The 22,692-nt window shown below is 39.7% G+C and overlaps 1 protein-coding gene across 1 annotated transcript in view; it reads left to right on the plus strand.

Annotated features, from left to right (window-relative positions):
- The window catches only part of LOC124160493, a 178,806-nt gene that overhangs the window by 144,065 nt on the left and 12,049 nt on the right, over positions 1 to 22,692 (plus strand). Inside the window, exon 19 of the mRNA XM_046536350.1 lies at positions 20,865 to 21,069. Coding sequence (XP_046392306.1) covers positions 20,865 to 21,069 — 205 coding nt within the window. The remainder of the gene's footprint in view (positions 1 to 20,864; positions 21,070 to 22,692) is intronic.

The following is a 22,692-nucleotide window of genomic DNA, read 5'->3' on the forward strand; positions in this document are numbered from 1 at the left end:
TGGCCCGTTTTTATCCTCATTTGAAAAGGACCAGATTGGCGCCTATACGATGCCACTCCACGTGAAATCACAGTTCAGTCAGTCAATCACAGTTCAATCAGTTATACATCGTCTGAGATTACCAATGCATTAATGAGGCACAGAGATCAAGGAAACATACCTTAATAATCACCTATTAAAAATGGCTAAGGTCGGAAAGTTTTCTTCGTTTGATAAGGTAATAATAAACCTTATTTAAGCCAAGCGCTACCAGGCAGCAGGGTACTCAGCTACCCGCTAGCAGCATGCGTCGTATCAACGCTAAGCCTCGCCTCAAGGTCACCTCACAGGGCGTCAATACGTCACACGGAGAGATTTCCTGGCATTCATACTTACCCGTCGCGTTTTCGCGCGCTTGAAAATTTTCACTTTTCATTTAATCGCGAAAAATAGGTATGGTCATTTAAAAATCAAAAAGCGTGAAATACGTACTCCAGGAGTAATAATCTTTCGATTTAGGCAATAAAAAAATAATAGGAAACCACCCTATTGTAAATTTCTATAAAATTCTTAGTATTTTTATCTGGGAAAATTGAGTGTTGATTACAGATTATGAATTGTAAATGTCAAAAAAATACTAATGTTTGTACCTTTCAATTCACTGGCAATAGATTGCGAGACGAGGTAAAATCTGTGCGTAGTAGGTAAACGAAAGAAATCTATAATAGAAATCTTACATAAAACCAACATTCTTAGGAAGATATGGCGAATTTTCTTGGCGACAATAGACCTGGACCTGATAACTTATCACTGAAATCAAACGGCATAGGTATTTTCCGTTAAAAATTCACCTTTCTGTACCTTTCATTTGGTACACTAAATTATATTATAACTTCTACGATTAATTTTGGAGCATTACAGACTATTCTTTCAACAATTTGATTATAGAAGCACCTAATCATTTGGTATATTTTATTATCTACAATTTTGAGTTGAGCGCTTTCAAATTTGGAAATACATGCATACTTTTTGATGCTCAAGTCAAAGTTTTCAACCGCCGAGATCATTGTTAAAGATCGAATCCGTAACTATCCATATTTCATACATAATTATATTCTTATTTTTTCTGGGGGAATGGCTTCCTTCCAAATAATCTCCGCTTTATAGAAATCAATGAAAGTGGTATTATATCTGATTTGTGCGCGGTGTTACTTCCTTTTTAGTCAATAATACAGCGGAAAGGAGAGTGGAAGTATATCAGTAGAATAGAAGCTCTCTCGAGGAATCGGAAGTAGTTCCCTGGTCTTGATACTGGCATGGATCTAAGGGGAGTTTCTTTTGGGCCTCCAACCCTCCCCCCCAGTTTTTCCTTTGATGCGACTACCCGTGATGCATCTTCGGAGACCTTAAGCCTTTCAGCGCCTATACTCTTACCCTCCATTCTCACTTTCTCCGCGGACCATTAATGTCCTATTTGAATCTAACCGCACCAGTTTTGGTGCGGCTAAGGAATATGCTTTCCTCCATCTCTTTCTGTTCGTTGTGTCCCCTGCTGAAGCACCAATCTTTCCCAAATCATATTTTAGTTGGTCCTTTTCTTGGTCTTCGTCCATCTGGGTATGCTTTTACCACTTCCTTCATCTTACTTCCGTTTTCTTTTCTCAGCACATGACCAAACCATCTTATTTTCCTGCCGATAATTTCACCCTTGATATCATTACTCCCATAAAGTTCTCTATTATCCTTATTGAACTTTGTTCTCCACCTCCCTTCAGTAGCGGATACGGAAAAAACTCAAGGGGGGCGCAAAATATATCTTGAGTTGTCTGTACTTTTATCGTAATAAAAAATGAACAAGTCATAGGCGGAGTATAAGAAATTTTATTTAAAGTGATTATAAACATGCAAAAGAATGTGCCATATCTATGACGATAGAATGTGACGATATCTATTTTTCGCGATTAAATGAAAAGTGAAAATTTTCAAGCGCGCGAAAACGCGACGGCTAAGTATGAATGGTGGGTAAATTCCGTGTGACGTCGTCCTGGTTCCCGCTGCCGCAAGTGAGGTGACCTTTGGGCGAGGCTTTGAGCGCTGATACGACGCAGGATGCTAGCAGGTAGCAGAGTACTCAGCTAGGTGGTAGCGCTTGGCTCAAATAAGGATTATTAATATCTTATCAAACGAAAAAAACTTTCCGACCTTAGCCAGTTTTAATAGGTGATTATTAAGGCACGTTTCCCTGAGCTCTGTGCCTCATTAATGCATTGGTAATCTCAGACGACGTAAAACTCCTATCTACTTGTATAGAAACTAGGTCCCTGTGACGTCACGTGGAGTGGCATCGCATGGGCGTCAATCTGGCCTTTTTCAAATGAGGATAAAAATGGACCATTGCCATTCGTCTAAACCGGTATTGCTAAAACAAAATAATTTGTATATTATGAATACACTAATGGTGGGTAACGAATCCCAATCAATGCCTTACGTTTTCTTTGATGAAGGAAACGACCCTATTTCCGGCTGCTTGCCTCTCTTGATGCACGGATTTGTTCTGCTTTTAGATGATCTTGAAATTATTTGACGCTATGATATATTCTTGGACATGCGTCGGCAATCTTTGAGCAGCTCAGTCCTCGTCAACCTTTTTGGATCCCCCCCTCCCCTCTTATTGTGACCGGCACACCGTGTCGACTCCTCGTTGGTGAACGCAATTTGTAATTTCCGTTTTCGGCCGCCGCCCCTGTAGAGCAGCACTGCAGTGAATGACGATGTGCAGACACGGCCGATTTCCCGACTCCGGAAGGAGGAGTTCCCATGCCCACGGTCACATGGGAGAGTCGAACCGCCTCGTTTAATGTAAAGTATGCCGTCTCTCCGGTTTCGAAGCCGAAATCGTAATTAGCAGCATTGGCGAGGAAAGAAGAAAAAAAAAACACGTCCGATGTTCATTCTTAGACGCATGAGCGTTCCTTTCGGCTTTCACGTGCGAAACCACGCATATCACTATTCAGTTATTCGTATTCATTTCGTTACGTTAGGTTTCCATGGAGTACTAAAGAAGTGATCTGGGAGCCTCCCTTTCCTTCTAGCACTACCTTCTTCAATTCACTGTAAGGCCTATTATTATTAAAGCATTCTACCGATTAAGGTAGGTTTACATGGAGAGCTTAAGAAGAATTCCTGGAGCCTCCCCTTACATCATGCACTTCCCTCTTCAGTGCACAATAAAACCTACTACCTTTCATTCTATCTAAAAATCCTATTCTTTTCCTTCCCCTCCAGTTAAATATAAGTGAAGAAACTCCAGCGGTTGCATTTTAATCGGCTTTCAAAAATGTCCGCGACGCTGTGATGAGTGCAATGCGATCCACTTTTTTTCCAATATTTTGCATAAAAATGTTTGTAGTTGCGAGGAATAAATAGAATTGAGCTTTTGCGCGTTTCATGGATCACATCATCATAGAGATAAATTTCGTTTAAAATCGCCAGTTATACCTTATTTCCCCGTGAAACTCGGATCAATTTGTCCGTCAGCGACGCGAGTGGCGACTTTTGTAAACCCATTTAAATGCGCGGTGGTTGACAACAGCTTTAGAGGGCAACTTAAGGATCCTGTTTTGTAATATTTGTGTTTTAAAGGACCCACTCAACAGTTCTTCATAATTTTCGATTGTATTTGAATTTAAAAAATGAAAATATCCGTATTTTACCGCTTCTCGATTTTTCACAAAGAAAAAGAAGTCATTTCTATTTAACGGATTCACAGCTCATCATTTTGCATCGAAAATTACAACATGGGTAGGATCCGATAATATCGGAAGAAAAGCAATTTCTTCTCTCCAAAAAACCTTACCAGTGTCCAATATTGAACTACATACTGAACATTATTTTTGACATCTATTTTTTCTTTGGTTTCTATTGACATCCGCTATCAAGGGTTTGGAGATCTTGACACAATGTTTCTCCACCCTGCCTTTCAGAATATAAGAAATGGATCGCAAAAAGGAAAATCAACTTTCCCTAATAATTATATTCGGAAAATAGTTTAATAGAAACATTTTGCAGAATGAGCCTATTTTATGAGACTTATTCCGCCCTCATTGCAAAACTACCTTAAACATCCGGCTAAATTGCCGTGAAAATACCTTCCCTTCGTCGATTAATCAGGTCTGCTCGGCGGAACTGTCCGGCTTCTCCTCCTCAATCACTTGCCTTGAGTTAGAGCGGAAACGGGGTCATGCGATGCGGCATTGGGGAGCAGATTATCGGAATCCCATCGGAGGCCTCTCTAAGGTTGTACATAGCCAGAACATAACTAAAGTCTTGATACTACTTACCTACTCAAGCTCGACTCAGTTTCCACGTATTACGAGATCTCACTAACGTCTCAACTCAAATTTAGTATCCAAGTTCGGATTAGTCGCCGCCGAGGGTTAGTCTAAGTGAGAGTCAAGTCCAACACTCTTAATCGCTCAAAGTCCTATGTCCCCATTTGGGAACAGATTTGTAAAAATTAATGAAAATTATATTTCGTATCAGTGATTACTTTTATAGCTTTTGTTGTGTAAATAAAGCATGGAAGTGTTTTTTAAAGTGAATCGCATTACTTGTGTGTACATTGGTCGTTAATTATACCTTTTCAAAATTTGTAATTTTCAGCGCCTCTGTTGTGAGCATGCGGTTTATTCGATATTTTTACCTACGCTAGCTCTCCAGTGACAAATGCTCATTTATTCAAAAGATCAGTATATAGTATGTCGTTAAACTAAGTTTTTTGGTTAATGGTACATTTATTTTTCAAGCAATAGCATATTTTGAGGCGTGTTCGCATTTGGGAACATGTTTGAAAACGCATTTGAAAAATTTTGTTCGGGTTTCCTTTCATAAAATCTTTTAGTTAGTTGTAAAATGAATGGGATATGCAAAAATATAATAAAAATCAGCTGGTAAGTTAGTTCGGTCTTGAAAGGGTTAACCTATTCGAGAATCCAGACTAGTGAAACGCCACCTATTCTTCGTCCAACTCTAACCATGTTTATGCAGTGGATGGTATTAACATAAAGGCAACAGACGAAGTGAAGTACCTGGGAGTTACGACAACCTCGAACCTCACGTGGGGAACACATATAAAGAATATTTGCGGCAAAGCCCTGAAGAAATTAAGATTCGTCAAGCGTATTGTGGGAAGATTTTCGATGAGAAAGTAAAAGAAAGGTGCTATTTCGCTCTCGTCCGACCGTACCTTGAATGTGCAGCGAGCGTATGGGATCCGGTGCAGAAAGACTCAATCCGCGAACTGAAAAAAATACAAAGGAAGGCTGCGCGTTTCGTCAAAAACTGCTACGCTTGAACAATTGAGAATGGATATCTTTAAGAGCGACACAGAGAACATATTATTGGAGCCACACCATATTTCCAGGTCTGACAGAAGCGATAAATTAAGAGAGATGGTTTGCCGAACGAATAGATATGGGAATTCGTTTTTCCCCCGAACCATAAAGGATTTTAATAAACGCTAGTCCAAACTTCGTGAGAGCACTTCATTTTATTTTAGCTGTAAACGGCTGGTGTCCTAACACCCCCTGCTACACCCCTTTTAGGCGGCTTGCGGGGTATTGTGTAAATGTAGATGTATCGGCTGAATTGGGAAGTGCAGCTCTGAGGATAGCCAGCAATTACCTCAGGAAACCACGTTGACAATCGATGGCATTGTTGGATATTTTCTGATTTCGCTTGTTATTTTGTTGGCATTAAGTAATCATAACGTCGTAATTAATATTATATTCTATACATTCAAATTTATGCATAATGCCTCTTACAGTAGTTGCGATTCATTTCTACAATTCAACGTTTACTGTGACGGAAGTTTGAAGATCTAGGGCATTTAAGGTAACCAACGTATTACACTTTTTCTTTTACATCTTGCTAAAAATAGTGTTTTTTATCGGAGTCACGCATATATAGTCATTAGAACCCTTTGAGTCATCACCGTGAGCTATCAGCAGATATTTCATCACTAATTTATTACTTTCTGAATCTTTATCTGTATTTTTCGTTGCCCCTAGGTAACAAAATATCCCCTCAAACCAAGGAACATCTTCCTTGACAGTCCCGACTTTATTTTTCCCCGTGGCTCGACGATTCATCCTGTTTCACCAATATCATTATCACATAATAATCCTCGATGCTTCGGATATAAGGGCAAATAACGTCAGCAAATTCAGCACTGACGTCGGTGATTTGAGTCTCGTATCCCTAAATTGATGGGATACTTCGCTTTACTATTAACCTAGCCCTTGGCGGGATAACACCTGTTCTCCTCCCCGAACATGGTTGCTGAAGACAATCGAAAAAATCTGCTTTGATGATATTTTCCCTCTAACATGAATTGGTATTCGTGTTTGTAGTTTGACATATTCACTTAGGCCAATTAGTTACTCAGCCTAGTTATGCATCTCTGTCCATTTAACCTTCTCCGTACATCCCAAAACCCAGATCTTAAATGTCTCCTGTCTTTTCACGTCCTCTTTACTCATACCCTCGTTTCCGCACTGTAAAAGCTCCAATGTAGGTCTATACTTACTAAAATTGTTACGCAATGATCTGATCATCAGATTTTTCTTATTTATTCATGCTTCTTTTGCTAAAGCGATTCTTTTACTGATGCTCTCACTGTTGTGTCCATTTTCCTATAATTTACTGGCCAAAGGTTTTAATTATTCCTAATGTTTGAGTTTACTTTTATGTTAAGCTTCAGACTTCTTGCTTTGAAAATTCGTGTAAGCAGCAAGACTTTGGCATACAATTTTACTTTTTATGTAGTATTAAAAAATGACTAGTGAAGAGTCTGATCTATGGTATAGCGCTTAACGGTGCGGAAACTTGGACCCTTTGGAAGGAGGACGAGAGAAGACTGAAGGCTTTCGAGATGTGGGTGTGGCGAAGAATGGAGAAGGTGAAGTGGACGTAGATGAGGAGGAGGAACGACGAAGTGTCGGATGTGGTGGGTGAGGAGAGGAAACTATACGGAAAAATGAGGAGAAATTATTTACAGAAGAGACATGAGATTTGGATGGAGGGAGTAATGAGCGGAGAGGGGGTGTTAAAGAGTCCGTGTTAGATGGAAGAATATTAGATAAGCGACAAAGGGGACGGATGAGAAGAGGATTTTTGGAAAGAATGAAATGGAGTAAGCCTTTTTGTGCTTTCAAGAGAGAAGTCCTATTTATGAGGAGAGAGGGGCCGAGTTGGCTCACTAACAATAGAAGGACTGCGTTCGTTTGGCTACGTGGTAGGGCCATTACATGTAATTTTGACGGGTATATATTTCTTAGTTTATGTTATAATTAATTGATACCATCATTAAATATAAAATTTTCCATTATTCAACTTATCAATCTTAGTATAATTATTTCCTTTATCAATGCAACGGAGTATGTTTTTACGAATCGTTTCGCAGTAAAAAATTTAAAATGAAAAGCCGTCATGTCGCTCGTGCTACCCTTGCCGTGGCCTACCACACGCCACTTGGCGCAGCCAGGGGGGTCCGGACCCCTCCCGCCCCCCCGAAATAAAAAAACACAATTATTTTCCTTCATAAAAGAAAGCAAGAGATTGAAAAATAATGAATTAATAAAATTTTTCTTTGACAAACGAAGTTTTTTCGATTATGAAAAGTGTTAAAATTAGTTTGAAACCCTCTACTTAGTACCCTGATTTTCAAAAATATTCCCCCTGGTTTTGCCCCTCCCCCCCAACTCCGCCCCCCACGAGAACGAAACTCCTGGCTACGCCACAGACAGATATGGTCCTTATTTCCATTCAAAACGTAATAAGAGTTATCAAATGAATAAACGTGCTAACAAAAACATTATGATCACCACATGTAATATAATTCAGTGGTTTCCTGAATAAAACACGCGTTACCGTTAATAATGAAATAGGAACGCTTAACCCGCAATTTTAGGCGGGTGTTTGTCTTTTGAGGTAGACTCAATTCCTATGGGAAAATTTTAAATTAAATTTTTGCAGAATACGTACCGTAAAAAATAAATGATGGTGAGAAAAAATGAAGGCGAAATTTTAAAAAATCTAGGCAATATGATTAAGTAAGCAGAGGTTACCGGTCGAAATGACGGTCCTGGTCCTTTTAGTGCTAAACACTCTATTTAAACCTATCTTAACCGGTGGAATAATTCGATTAAAATGTGTTTTATTAATTTCCGTGGCTTTTCATTGAACATCACAAACTTGTGGGGTGTCTCGTGCAGCTTCCAAGTAGCTACGCTCGCCGTCGAGGTAAATATTCGTTTCAACGCGTTTAAACATATTTGCGCCTATATTTTTGTATCAGAAGGAATCCTTACGGTGTCGGTAGATTGGTATTCGCACCTAAATAGGTTAAAGACGACGCTCCTGACCTACTCTTCGCCGCTTTCCTCTACAGTGTGAGTGGGTGAACGGAATAAGGCTGTGGAGAAGTGAGGAATATTTCTCTCGTCATTGGAATAATTGCGTTCATTCATAGGGTCGTCAGACCTAAAATCCCTGTCCACAGAAATAATTCGGTTGATGGAAAGAAAAGATACGTTAAGAAGAAGAAAAATCTCCCCTACTCAACAATTCGTTCGTAAGTTTAAAATTTTGAAACACGAAAGTTATCGCCCGCTTTACGTGAGTTGGTGACGTCATTACTGTTCGCTTTTCATAAAAATAATTTGGTGTGTGGAAATAAAAGATAAGTTGTGAAGAGGAAAACCCACCCCTATTCAGCCATTCGCTCTTAAGTTTAAAATGCTAAAGCACGGAAGTTGTCGCCCTTTTTTACATGAGTCAGTGACGTCATTATAGTTCATGTATAATTTTCTCGTTCAGGGAGAGTCTTTCATTGAGGCAAAGAATTGCTCGAAAGAGTACAAACTATAACGGACCATGGGAGGCTGAGGAGTAAATGAGAATTAGTGACCCGCACGGTATCAGCTCTTGACGTCATCAACTTATATACGAAAGTGTAACGATCGTAAGGGCTTCGTCGCGATTAGCTGGAGAGGTAGGCGAAGAGTCGAAAGACGGAAAAAAATATAGGTCTCATTATTTTTTCACGCTATCGAAATCGATTATTAAAGTATTCTACCGTTTAAGGTAGGTTTGCATAGAGTATTTACGAAGTATTCTGTCAGTACCCTCTTCCTACGTGGAATTCCTTCTTCAATTCACACGAAGCCTAATCCCTTTCATTCTATCAAAAAATCCCATTTTCTTCCTTCCTCTCCTCTTTTGCCCAACAGTCTACCCTCCAACATAATGTTTTCAACATCCCCTCCCCGCTAACAATAAGTATTCGCTCCATCCATACCTTCTGTCTCCTCCGCATATCATCTAAAAGCTGCCTCTCCTCACCCACCATGTCCAGCACCTCTTCGTTTCTCCTCGTTTCCGTCCACTTCACCTTCTCCACACTCACATCTCGGAGGCCTTCAGCCCTTTCTCGCCCTCCGTCCTAAGTGCCCAATATTCCTTTCCAATGGGCAACAACCTTGTCGCGGTGGAAAGGCTTGCGCGTTCCTATGATTCTTAGAGCTGCACTGGCCGTATTAATTCTCAATTACTCCCGGTAGGGCCACCCATGACAGATATGCTGTTGGGTAGGAGCCAGACGAAAGGTAGTCCACGTGATGGTGTCACGTAAAAGACACTGTTGGAATGGTAGCGGTGAACCCAACCAACAACATTTTCCCTGAAAACATGGACTACGTCAAAGTCAATAATAATGAAAATTGGTGAGCAAGCCCAATGTATAGTGATAATTATTATTCATTCATAATTCATAAAATAGACTCTGGAAGAGTACATATTTTAGCACAAAAAACCTGAATTCCGGGAGAAAATTTCAAGGGGCTTTTGGAGAGGGAAACATTAGATGGGGGTTCATTTGGAGGGGGTACCCTTAAGACCGGTATTTCCCAAACGCTTTGCGGGGTGTTTACCCTTTTTATCTTCCGCTGCGCTACTGCTACGGCCTTGGGGGATACGTCATTTTGGAATTTTAGCGCCCAATTGAATTAGTCGATCGTTTAAAACGGACGCAGACTGACCAAGTGCTTGGATATATATATGGCCTCTCCTGGTGATCTTAGCTATGCCTTCGAAGGGGTTTCGCGAACTTAACCCTGAAATGGTGGCCGCCGGCAAACGTCGAATTAGATCCGCAAACTTGTGTTAAACTGCCGAGACAGCGAGAAGGAAGGAGTCTAGTTTTTAAGAGGGGCTATCATCCCTCCTCCAACCGTATTATTTTCTTGATGCATTACTCGTTTGAAACTTTAGTTAAAACTTTAAAAATTTCAAGGTGACTTCAACATCCAGAAATTGATTCCTTGAAAAGAGAAATTCCTAACGAATTCTTAATTTCGATCTTCTCTCGTCTTTTTTCCTACAAAGTGCCCGTTTTTCCCTTCCTTTGGGCTACAACCTGGTCGTGGTGGAAAGGCTTGCGCGTTCCTGCGACCCTTTGAGCTGCACTGGCAATTGCATCTGAATTTACTGAAGTATTGAAGAGTAAAATCAACTGATTTGGGCGTTACTTGGTGGAACGATGAAATGTTCATGGTGAAAACAAAACTCAGTAATATTCCACAAACTTTTATTCTAACAGTCTACAGACTAGTCTTGATAATGACGGTATAAACGTCGAAACTAGTAGACTGTTTAAATAAAAGTTTGTGGAAAAGTACTGAGTTTTGTTTTCACCATAATGAAGAGTAATTTAAATTAAAAGAAAATTTTGCCAGCTGTGCACAATCACGGCTTCAATCTTTAGTCTTTGGATTTTCCCGTATTTCATACTTCGAAGCCACCGATTGATAAAGCGACTATCAAAATGATTGAACTGAATGAGAAACGGCTATATTTTTAGTATAAATCATTCAACATCAACAGAAATTAAGGATCGGTGGCCTATTGTAGTTCTAATGAATTTCGACCTCGAATAAGGATAGACAGATGCCTCGTTTGGAGAAATGTGTGCGGCTCAATGAGGAGTGCATATCCGGGTTTTTCCCTTCAACAGTCCAGCCTAAAATTTCTTTGTTGTGAGGTACCCATCGAAAGTAACTGCCTCCCGACTAAGTATGAATATTACTTGTATTTAGCTTGGTTTGGAGTGAACTCATCGATTGGAGAAGGCTATAAATTTATGTTACTTTTTAAAAAATGTAACGGTTACAAGTAAAAATTAGCCAGTGTAGACGTTACCGCTAATTCCATTATTACCCTCCTTTACTTAAGGTACATTGGCGTACCCAGAATCAAAACTAGCCGTGGTCGTTCAAGTTGTGACTTTTTTTGCACAGAAAAGGTTAATGAAACCAACATTTTTAGGAAATTATGACAGCAATTTATTAGTTTTTATAATAGAGTAGTTTCCTTCATCAAAGAAAACGAAAGGCATTGATTGCGATTCGTTACCCACCATTAGTGTATTCATGATAAACAAATTATTTAGGTTTAGAAATCCCAGTTTAGACGAATGGTAATGGTCAATTTTAACCGCATTTGAAAAAGGCCAGATTGGCGCCCATGCGATGCCACTCCACGTGACGTCGCAGGGACCTAGTTTCTATACGAATAGATAGGAGTTTTTGCATCGTCTGAGATTACCAATGCATGCATGAGGAACAAAGCTCATGGAAACGCCTCTTAATAATCACCAATTAAAACTGCCTATGGTCGGAATGTTTCCTTCGTTTGATAAAGTATTAATAATCCTTATTTAACCCAAGCGCTACCAGCTAGCATGGTACTCTGCTACCTGCTAGCATCGTGCGTCGAATCAGCGCTCAGAGCCTCGCCCCAAGGTCACCTCACTTGCAGCAGCGGGAACCAAAACGACGTCACAAGGAGTTTTCCCGGCATTCATACTTAGCCGTCGCGTTTTCGCGCGCTTGAAAATTTTCACTTTTCATTTAATCGCGAAAAATAGATATCGTCATTTAAAAATCTAATAGCGTGAAATATGTACCCCAGGAGTAATAATCTTTGGATTTAGGCAATAAAAAATAATATGAAACCACCCTAGTATTTGCTGGAAAAAAAATAATTTTTATTTTAGTTCCATGTCTTACACTAATATCATTTTTCTTCAAAAGGAAAATTTTTTCAAAACTTTTGTTTTGAACTAAATTTATTTTCGCTTCTAGGGGGGGGGGGGAGCAGTTGCCCCCTCCCCCGTCGGCCCCCCTCTGGGTACGCCCATGTTATGGTATATCACGACCGCATCACTAAGGGATTGGTGATTCTTTAACTAGAGGATAAAGAGGTTAGGAGATCAATTTCTCTTTCATTGGGTTTTCTCGAGCTCATGTGAATTTGAAATCAAGATTTTTTCTGGGTCGCGTTCTTTGTCGAAGCCAACTCGTGTTGCGAACAGCAGACGTTGATGCGAGCAGGACATGTAATGATTTTCATATGTATTCGCGGAAATTTATACTGGAACTTATCACGCTTTTAATAATAATTTTTGCATTACTTACTTATACTTTAAGCCTTCATAATTAGTAAATATTTCATGATTTTTTCTTAATTAATATCTTTAGACTTTCTGGCTAATCTCCAGTAGCATCAAGATACCTACATATTAAGCAATAATTATCTCCCACTTTTCGTGAATTTTTAAGTATTTTATCTCCCAAAGTGACACATGATTCAGGGAATAAATTGTCTCAGTGATTACACCTCATTAGATGCCGTAATCCTTATAGTGGGCCTAATGCTTGATTTTGCATACATGCGAGAGTAAAACATTAAAACGCTGTCCATGATTTGAAATCCATTGGCCACGTATTTAATATTAAGAGAATAAGAACGGTAAAGCTTTGTTGCCTGTTGTTCGGCCTGTCGTAACTTAAGAAACTCAATCAAGTGAAGAATAATTACAGGACGCATTTACGCACTGAGTTCAAATTAATTATAAAGAATCGTGAGAATACTATTTTTGCTGCGCAATGAACAGGACCATATTTTTTCCCATTTTACAAAATAAGTAAGCTATTATATGCAAAAATATGATAAATTCAAAAACCACTACTCTTTCCAAAACGAAATTTGATATTTACCAGGCGTTTCTTTTATTGCTCGAACACCGTCCTCCCATAGAGCGATCGATGCGATTTTATTTCTTATATTTATTGCACCTTAACATAATTTAGCTCTATTAATGCCCACCATGACTACTGAGCGTTAGTAACAGTTAAGAAATTCCTTTCACCTTGCAATTTATTCACGGATGACCTTCCAAAGAAGAAAAATCATTATTGATCGCAACGCCCTCGTGGTTAGTGTTTTGCAGTACAGATTCTTTGGATGCCTTAGGAGTGCTTAAAGCCGTTGTTCCAATGCTCAAATACCTCTTGAGGATCTTCTTTTTTTTATGAAAACTGCGTCGTTGCCATTCCTTTCAAAATTTCACGGCAAAAATTCATGACCGGGAGAAAACTGAATATGCATTGCGCCCCAGCATGCTTCACTTTTTCTTGGGAATGGAAGCGTGCCTTCGAATTATTGAGGACGAGACGTTTAAGTAGACTTGGTTGAGAAATGGCCTGAGAATATATTTCACTCGGGAATATCGAAAATGTGTTGCTTGGAAATAGCCAAGAAAGGAATGCAATAATTTTAAAAATATTAAAATGCAACTTTGATTTTTCATTAAATTTTCCTACCAAAATTTCTGGAGATTAGAAAAAAATATTAATTTCTCGCGATATCTGGAAGATTTGCTCCATATCTGATTGGCCTGTAGATGTAATTATAAGCTTTGTAGTGGAGGAAACTAATTCAATTGCCATCGTATTTGTTACTTATTTAATGACCTTGCTATTAAATATATTCAATTTTCCAATGTTAGCGTAAACTTAGTATCTTAAATTTGAATGCAATTAAATCATTTCTCTTTTAATCTGAACTTATTTAAAATAGAATTCTATTTCTATGTTACAATTTGTTTGCTATGGTGATGCTTAAGAATTCATAGCATACATATATGTATTAAAGTTTTTTTTTTTTAATTTTCATGTTCCGTACTAGATGAGATTACCGTCTAAAATCTTATTTTTAATTCTTCGCGCAATCAGGGAAGTAATATACCAACTTGAGAAGTAAAGGAATGGCAAGGAAAGTAAAACGTTATAAGCAAAGGTACCGACTCAATTTTCAAACGGAAAAAAAAATATCAGACTTGTGAAATTTTTTACAATCATTTACATTTTTCATTGATACCAGGCGTTATGCTATCTTTAACCCTATTCCCAAAATAAGAACCGCCCATGCCGATCATTTCCTCTTGGTTTGTTGCTTACATTGTTTTAACCACATCTTAATATGCTAATGGGGATGCACTCATCTGACTTTCATCTCCTGCGTAAATTATATCACAAGTGTAAATAAATATTAATATCCCAGTGCGCGGCATTTTACGGAATAATGATAGAGGATTCTTCATTCTTATTTGATGCTATTGCAAATACATGTTGTCTCCATAGCCAACGCGCTGAGCATACCCACCACTTACGCAGGTAAACTAAGACGTTTACGCTCAAAATGTAAGAGACTTCCATGCATATGAGCATTGGCATTATTCGGTTATTGGGTTAAGTAAGGATAATAGATTGCTAGCTCCTAGTTAAAATGAACTTCTCGAGCTTCTGCAAGTTAGATTGAAATAGCGAAAAGCCGAAATCTCGCGATGGAACCGATTGGTTGACTACGACGACATCGTTTGTATAGTGATATGGTATTTAGAGAAGGCGACCGACAGCCTATTTCATTGCAACATGAGGGAAGGGTAAGGAGAGAAAACCATCGTCGGCATTAGCCTACTCTCAGCGAAAGCAGGGATGGGAAGTGAAACGAAACGAAAGTGTTTCATTTCGACCCGTAGGAAAACGAAAACACGAATCCAAGCTTTAGTTTCGTTCCCGCACGAAATTAAAATCACCAAGGAGTTTAGTTTCGACTTGGGACGAAACTTTACTCCCAGGAACGAAACTAAATGACCGAAACTCCGCTACCCATAGTTATGTTTCGATCTCAGAAGTTGAGTGGAGGAGGACAATAGGGAATAGTTTCGACCCATTACGTTTGATATACGTGTAGTGAGGTTAAAACATTGAGCGAATAAAATTAATAACTAATGAATAAAAATCGAATGGACTGTTTGCGTTCATCGTTCTCATGTTAGTGATAAAAGTGAGTGTCCCATGCATCTAATGTCGGTAGGCAGAACCTCTACTTCATTCAACAATACTTCGTACTCGGTGTTTGGGTCGAAACTAAACTGTTAGAAGGTGAAGCACGTGCTTCCTCCGGTGCGAAACATAATCTGTGTTTTGTTTCGTACCAGAGTTTTAGTTCAGTTTCGACCCGAAGTAGCTTTGACTCCTATTTTGTATCGATTCTGAGTTTAACTCCTCGAGTTTAAATAAATTTCGTTTCTACATTTCGCTCCCGGGAACGAAAGTATTGAAATTTCTCTGGTTTTGACTTCCGTTTAGTTTTTATTGCCATCCCTGAACGAAAGGCATCAAGAGGACCTCGGTCTGACCTCCCATTCGACGGACGGAGTGTTGCGATTGAATATCCCCATTACAGCATTCAAGCAGGGTTCGGACAGTCTTCGAAAATACTCTGCCACCGACTGTATTTGAACCCGAGCCCACAAGGTGCGAAGCCAAATCTTAAGCCATCACACGGACCCGATCCCCTTTTCGCTTATTTCCAGGTTGTTCATGAAGTTGGAAATGTTATTTCCATTGTCTTTAATAATCACGAAGAAGCAGCTTTTCAGTGGTTACCTCACCATTTGGTTACCGCGGGAATATTTTGAGCGCTCCCCTAGTTGTATTCGTCGAGTTTGACCCACGGAATGCATTGACTTCCATTCATATTCTCCTTTGGCCTTTATCATGTGATAATAATAGTAATAATAAGCTTTATTTATACGGGAGGTAACCCAATTTAAAAATTTATATAAATGAGAAATGACAAGAAAATCACAATTTTAAAAATTTACGAGGTATAATTACATTAAAATTATATTTTGATTTCCCTACATTTGAATATAATCACTTTTAATGATAATTAGAAGATAATTATTAATTAATTGCAAACTGATAATTTTTGTTTTTATATAACTGGCGGAAAGCACATGCTTTGTCGTTAGATATCAATTCGATAGTATGCTGTCTGCGAATATGTTTGCATATTTTTTTGGAACGGATCCAGGATTTCTTTCTGGGGGGGGAGGGACACAAGCAAAGTCGTATCCTGGATTTTGTTCTGGGGGGCACCAGGATACCTCCTAATACAAAACGAACGCAATGATAATGGGACCGTATAAACAATCTTGCATATTTTTTAAGGGTCCGGAGGGGGCTTGTGCCCCTGTAACCCCCCCCCCCCAGATCCGCCTAAGCATATTTCGCTTAAATGGATCAAAAGAACCATGGAAAATATCAGTGTCAATTTCATGTGGAGCTGGTGATGAGGTGAAGTGAGGAAGGTTTTATTAGTTGTCTGGATGAAACGTGACGAAGGGACTAAAATTCGGCCAAGGCGCAATTCACTCGACCGTTTGGCGAGTGTTATTCCGTCTGCTCTCGCATCGCGATCTTCCTTTGGAAGGTGGAACAGCACAGGTGGGGAGAGTCCTTCGGAGCAAGCGGAGAAGCATTTGCAGCGCAGCTCACATGCACGTCATCACTGTTGTTCGCAAGAATTTCTTATGCCTCGACCGTATTTTTCGCAATTATTGACGTAACTGAGGGAAGCTCTCTGTATCCAGGGCCGTCGAATGAAAGCTTATATACGAGCTTATATCGTAGTCACTGGCGTAACTAGGAATATGCTTTGGGAGGGGGGGAGGATGAGATGGCCTGTGGATGGCGACTCCCCCCTCCCACCTTAGGGGGTTCGGGAAAATTTTTTAAAAATAACATGCCAGGAAATACATTTTACATCATCTTGGCACTAAAAAAATTAACTTTAAGCGTATGCAGTTATTATAAGTCAAAACTAGACAATGGTTTTGAATATTTTTTTATTTCTCTTAGGCTTTGGGGGGTATCTATCCCCCTCGTCCCCCCAAAAAGTTACGCCAATGCTCGTAGTACATCCCCCGAGAAAATCCTCAAATCTCGGACTGGGGTAAGTTTTTATGCATGTTTCACGTACGGATTGCGGAGATCAGTTTACTGCTCAAGATCAAAATTGATTAGGGCTTTTAGTAACGCATACCTCCCGTTCACAACCTATCTAATTTGGTTGGGTTTAAATATTATTTCTTATTATTATTATTGTTGTTATACTTATTGGTGGATTTTTTTTGCATACATATTGGAAACGTGGTACATTTGTCCCGCGAATAAGGGCGAAAGCTACTAACGTGCTAAAGCTAAAAGCTAATATTTATTATTTGTGTTATTAGAAACAAAATGCGTGTTGCGATATTTATGTGAGAACTTATTTAAATAGTTCGCTTGAAAATCATCTTGTAGATAGACGGGGAGGCCAAGAAACGGGGAAGTTGCTTAATTTGATGTAGCACGTTCTGAAATCCGAGAAAAAATAGCTCGTTCATTTGTCTCTTTTCTGTTCGAGATTAAAAAATGAAGAGACCCGTAATTTTCCTTTCTCGATCCGTCCCTTACGATACTCGAGTTGCTGGTGACAAAAAATCGACGGCCTTAACCATTTCGCGGATAAGTTGATGACGTCACGTACTTTCCCGAGCGAGTCACGACACCTCCGACTCGCGCATCGGCCTCACGTCGTTCGCCTATGCATCCACTTCAGCGAGCGATTACTTCCTTCAATGAGCGGTTTTCCCTGAACGCTTGAATTAGCCTAAACTCTCATGACGTCACTGACTCGTATAAAGTGGGCGGCAACTTACTCGTCATTTTTTTTATTTTAAATTGCGAGAGAATGGCTGAATGATGAGGATTCTCATCAGCTGACGCTCGAGATGTGGGTATGTAGAGGAATGGAGAAGGTGAGGTGGACGTGGAGGAGGAGAAGGAATGGCGAAGTGCTGGACATGGTGGGTCAGCAAAGGCAGTTTCTTGGTGAGATACGTAGGAGATATAAGGTTTGGATTGAGCGAGTTTTGAGCCGGGAGTGATGATGAAAACGGTGTTGGAGGGAAGAATCCCAGACGGCACAGAATCCTCCGTATCTAATTCATATGCAGATAGTATCCATTGACGAAAAGCGACGGAGCGGTAGTCAATGGATACTATCTGCATACGAATTAGATACGGAGGATTCTGTGCCGTCTGGAATGTTGGGTATACGAGGGAGAGGAAGGAAGGAATACGGTTTTTGAACAGAGTGAAGAGGCCTTAATGTGAATTTAATAGGGAAGTACATAAAGGTAGATGGTACTGACAGAATACTCCGTAAATACTCCATGCAAACCTACCTTAATCGATGGAATGCTTTAATAATCTTCTATATTTAGAAAAGAGGATGGCTGTTTGTCTGTCCACTATGCATTTCTATGCGACTGCATGGATTGCGGCCAAAGATAGTACGAGGGTGTATCTCATGCTCCCAACGCCCATCGTGCTACTTTCGGTGGCATCCGATGCGTCCTTTGCGTCGCTTTCTCATTATCATTTGTTATGTCACATCATGCAACTTCTGTGGTTTGATATCCTGCCGTGTATGCAAACCTCTTCACTCGCGAAAAAGGAAAACTTAACTCAAAGGACAATACTTAACCGATGAATCCTCTCAGTGCAAACCTTTTTGCTGGAGTATGCGTTCACAAGACATTTATGGTTTTCACAGGTATGAACACACAAAGCAGTCAATGTTGTGGAGAGTGCTATAAGTTGATTCTGTGCATGGTATGTTATGGAAATAGTTTTTTTTTCAATTGTTTGCCATTCAACGTGCCCAAAAATTCTGCCATGTGACCATGAACACCAAGTTGAAAGTTCCCCACTTCTTTGGAGTGTATCTTTCCCGAGCAATGCTGGGTGGTCGTGGCATAGCCGGGGGGGGGGGGTCTAGGGAGTCCGGACCCTCCCCGAAATATACAAACACAATTATTTTCCTCCATGTAAGGAAACAAAATATTTGAAAATCAGGAATTTACAAAATATTTGAAAATCAGGAATTTACAAAATATTTCTTTTACAACTGAAGTTTTTTCGAAAATGTAAAGTGTTATAATTAGTTTAAACCCCATGACTTAGTAGTCTGTTTTTAAAAAAATTTCCCCCCTGGTTTTGGACCCCCGAACGAAATCCTGGCTACGCCACTGCTGGGTGGCTTGCTAGTTACTTACATTCTCTTGGCATAACTTATCTTTCTCTTCTATCTACCGAATTCATTTAATGAATCGCGAATTCGGTTGTGAGTGACCTACCACTTTACGAAATGAAAATTGACAAGATAACAATTGTGTATTCTGTAACTTCCCCATTTCTTTGACCTATCTTGACAAGTGCTTACCATGTCTTCTTCAACATCAAAGGGAAAACGTGTCATCATCAGATATATCTGGTGCTTTCCCTGCAAATTACCTTGATCAAGTCCTTTCGGTTTTTCAGCCGAGTGAGATTTCTGTGTTCAGCGTTTCGAGGTCTGGGACCAAAGTCATTTATAAAATAATTTCATTATTAACATAAGAAATGGAAGACGATGGAGAATCAGCAGTGCGGGTTGCCTAAATCGAAGATCTCCTTGGCTACCATATTATGTCATGTATGCGATGAAAATTTGACCACCCCTTCTCTTCTGATGTACCTTGAATTTCCAGTCCAGAAAATCGTACATGTAAAATTAGAGCTATATAGTCGTATCTGAAATTTTGTCCATGGTTGACTGGTATTCTGACATATATGATTCCATGAACAAAATTTCAGATACGATTGATTGTATTGTTCTAATTTTACATGTACAATTTTCTGGCCTAGAAATTCAAGATATACCTGAATGGAATGATTTCTTTTTGTGATACTACTTTGCGGCTAGGAGCAGTCGATTTGCCATACAACTATTTCATACCAATATTCATGATAACTGGCTGGGTAATTTCTCCAAGTGAACGAAACCAGAGTGCTATTTGGGATGGGTTTCAGGGCTAATGCAGCCCATAATTATGCCATTTCTTCTGGACCTAACCACTTCCTGGATAAATTTTTAGTGCTATTAACTTAAACTTCTAATGCATTTCTCTTTTTAATGACATGTCCGTAGTACATACTTTTAGCACTTCATGAATCTGGAGTACTATAAACCTGTCAACGTCCACTGGTACCATATGGCACCCAGTGCAGTGCAGAGCCAATACTCCTGCAATGCATTTTAATGTGAATTTTAGTGTACATTTCGGTGCACGTACTTATAGTAGAAGGTTTCCTCTATTATTCAGTCAGTTTGAATTGTGTTCATTGTGTTGAGCTCATATTTATCATATTTTTTAAAGTGAATTATGTGTGAATTTAAAAAAAACTTTGGGCGCTGACGGGTTAACAATGAAATCAATGGTCTGCAAGGTTACTTTGTGGACTAATGACATGATAGATGCCCAATATTGTGTGGAATGCAACAAAGTTTACTTTTTACTCTACTAGGTATGAACTATTTTCATACTGGGTCAAACAATGCCCATGAAGCTCAATCCATAGGGCCACATGAGATCCGCAGCGGGTAAAGTGTTAAATAGGTACCCTTGGGTCATGCCTGAGGCTGCCATTTTGTTTACAACCAATTCCTGTCATGGACAAAAGTCTGCCAAACCTTTAGTTTCCCATCTGTTCACCCCGATTGATATTCGTGAATGCATGACTTTAGAATGTCGTCTCGAATGTCCACAGAATCACCGCACAAATACGTGGAGTCTGAGGTGACGATCCACTACCGCAGTCCGATCCGGGCGCAGGCCAAGGAGGCGCTCCCTGAGGAGGAGCTAGCACGTAGGCAGGAGGAGGCCATGCGCCGCATCTACCAGGAGGAGCGCCGACGCAAGTACCTCCAAGAGCTCCAGGACATGGAGAGCCGGAGGCACACGGACAATTTCACGTGAGTCAATCCTGACCATGAATTCCAATCGTATGCTGGCAAGTCCCCTTCTTCATCTTTCTTGAACTATTGCCACTCACCTATTACTTATCCTTGAGCAATCGCTCCTTCTGGCCAACCATTAGCAGCTGTGTTGGTATACTCAGCATGCTGATGCTTATTAGGTCAAAAATTTCTTTTAATCTGCTAAATTCTGTAGATTTTTTAACTTTTGGCTGTTATTAGCAACATTAAGTCTTGGGGATCTAACAGCAATTCATTATTACTCAATAGATATGAATTTAGTCAACTAGTGTATTATCAATATCTCGACTACTCAAGCCATTGCTGCTGGAAAGGGCATGCGAGGGGGGACCCAAAAATTACTGGACGGATATCGCTGCACGCATCGCTCTAATATTTTGGGCTTCTTCCACTAGATGGATGTTATTTCATCATTTCTGAGTCATTATACGAAACAGTGTGGATATAGATGGTTTTACCGGGCCCCTGTGACAGTTTACATTCGAAGATATCTTGAGCTCTTCCATTTTTGAAATGGCTGATTTTCGAGAAGATTGTGCACCGTTGAAATTTTGCTCTCAACTTAGTAAATTTGAGTCGGACCCGTTTATTATGTTGTCTACAGCTTATAAAGATGACGCTTTGAAAATAACTCGAGTGCACGAGTGGTATTCGCAATTCAAACGTGGCAACATGTCGATCGAAAGGCATGGAATGCCTGGAACAGCCTTCCAGGTCCAGAACTGATCAAAATGTGGAAAAAACTCTTACCCTTGTGTACGAGGATAAGAGGCGTGATATTGACGAAATTTCTGAACAATCTGGTCATTTGTGGAGTTCATTACAGCAAATTTTATCCGAAGATTAGCAAATGAGACGAACCATGGCAAAATTTATTCACCACTTGCTTGCCTCCAGATCAAAAGCTCCTGTTGATGATTGCCGCGACTTGAGTTTGGTAAAAAAATTGCATGATACTGGCTCCTCACCCACCCTACTCACCAGATCTCACACCTTTTGAGTTTCTTATGTTCAACCAGATGAAAATGGTGATGAAAGGGAAATGTTGTAGTCATATTACAGAGGTGAAAAGAAAATCAAAGGCCACGCTGCCAGGCATCGGAAAGGACGAGTACCAAAGGTGTTTCGCATAGTGGAAAAAACATTTTAAACAATGTATGTATCAGTGTAAATAAAGAGTACTTCAAAGGTGACTAACGTTTGTAAGACAAAAAATTAAATTTTGAATTTTTTTCAATTGTGTCCAGTTATTTTTGGGTCCCTCCTTGTACTCTTGTGAAGGAATGAGCTTAAGTTCCCTCAGAGTCTGAGACAATGGCATGGTCCCGGGGAGATAGGATTAATAAGTTTAGGGATTAGTGAGAGTATACCCGCAGTAGCATACTCCTCTGATGCCCTGAAAAATGGTCCATACAGAGAGACATGAAGTCTATTTGAAGGCTGAGCAGCAAGTATGCATGTGAGAATTTTCTACCGTCACGAAAGGGTTAGAAGTTTTGGATTAAAAAATCATGGCTAAACACTTCAAAATTTTGATTACAGCTAAACCCAAGTTTTGCTTTTAAATTGAATAAGCAGTCTTAAGATATTGGTCCCCAA

Source organism: Ischnura elegans, chromosome 6 (genome assembly GCF_921293095.1).
Source record: "Ischnura elegans chromosome 6, ioIscEleg1.1, whole genome shotgun sequence".
Classification (NCBI taxonomy): domain Eukaryota; kingdom Metazoa; phylum Arthropoda; class Insecta; order Odonata; family Coenagrionidae; genus Ischnura; species Ischnura elegans.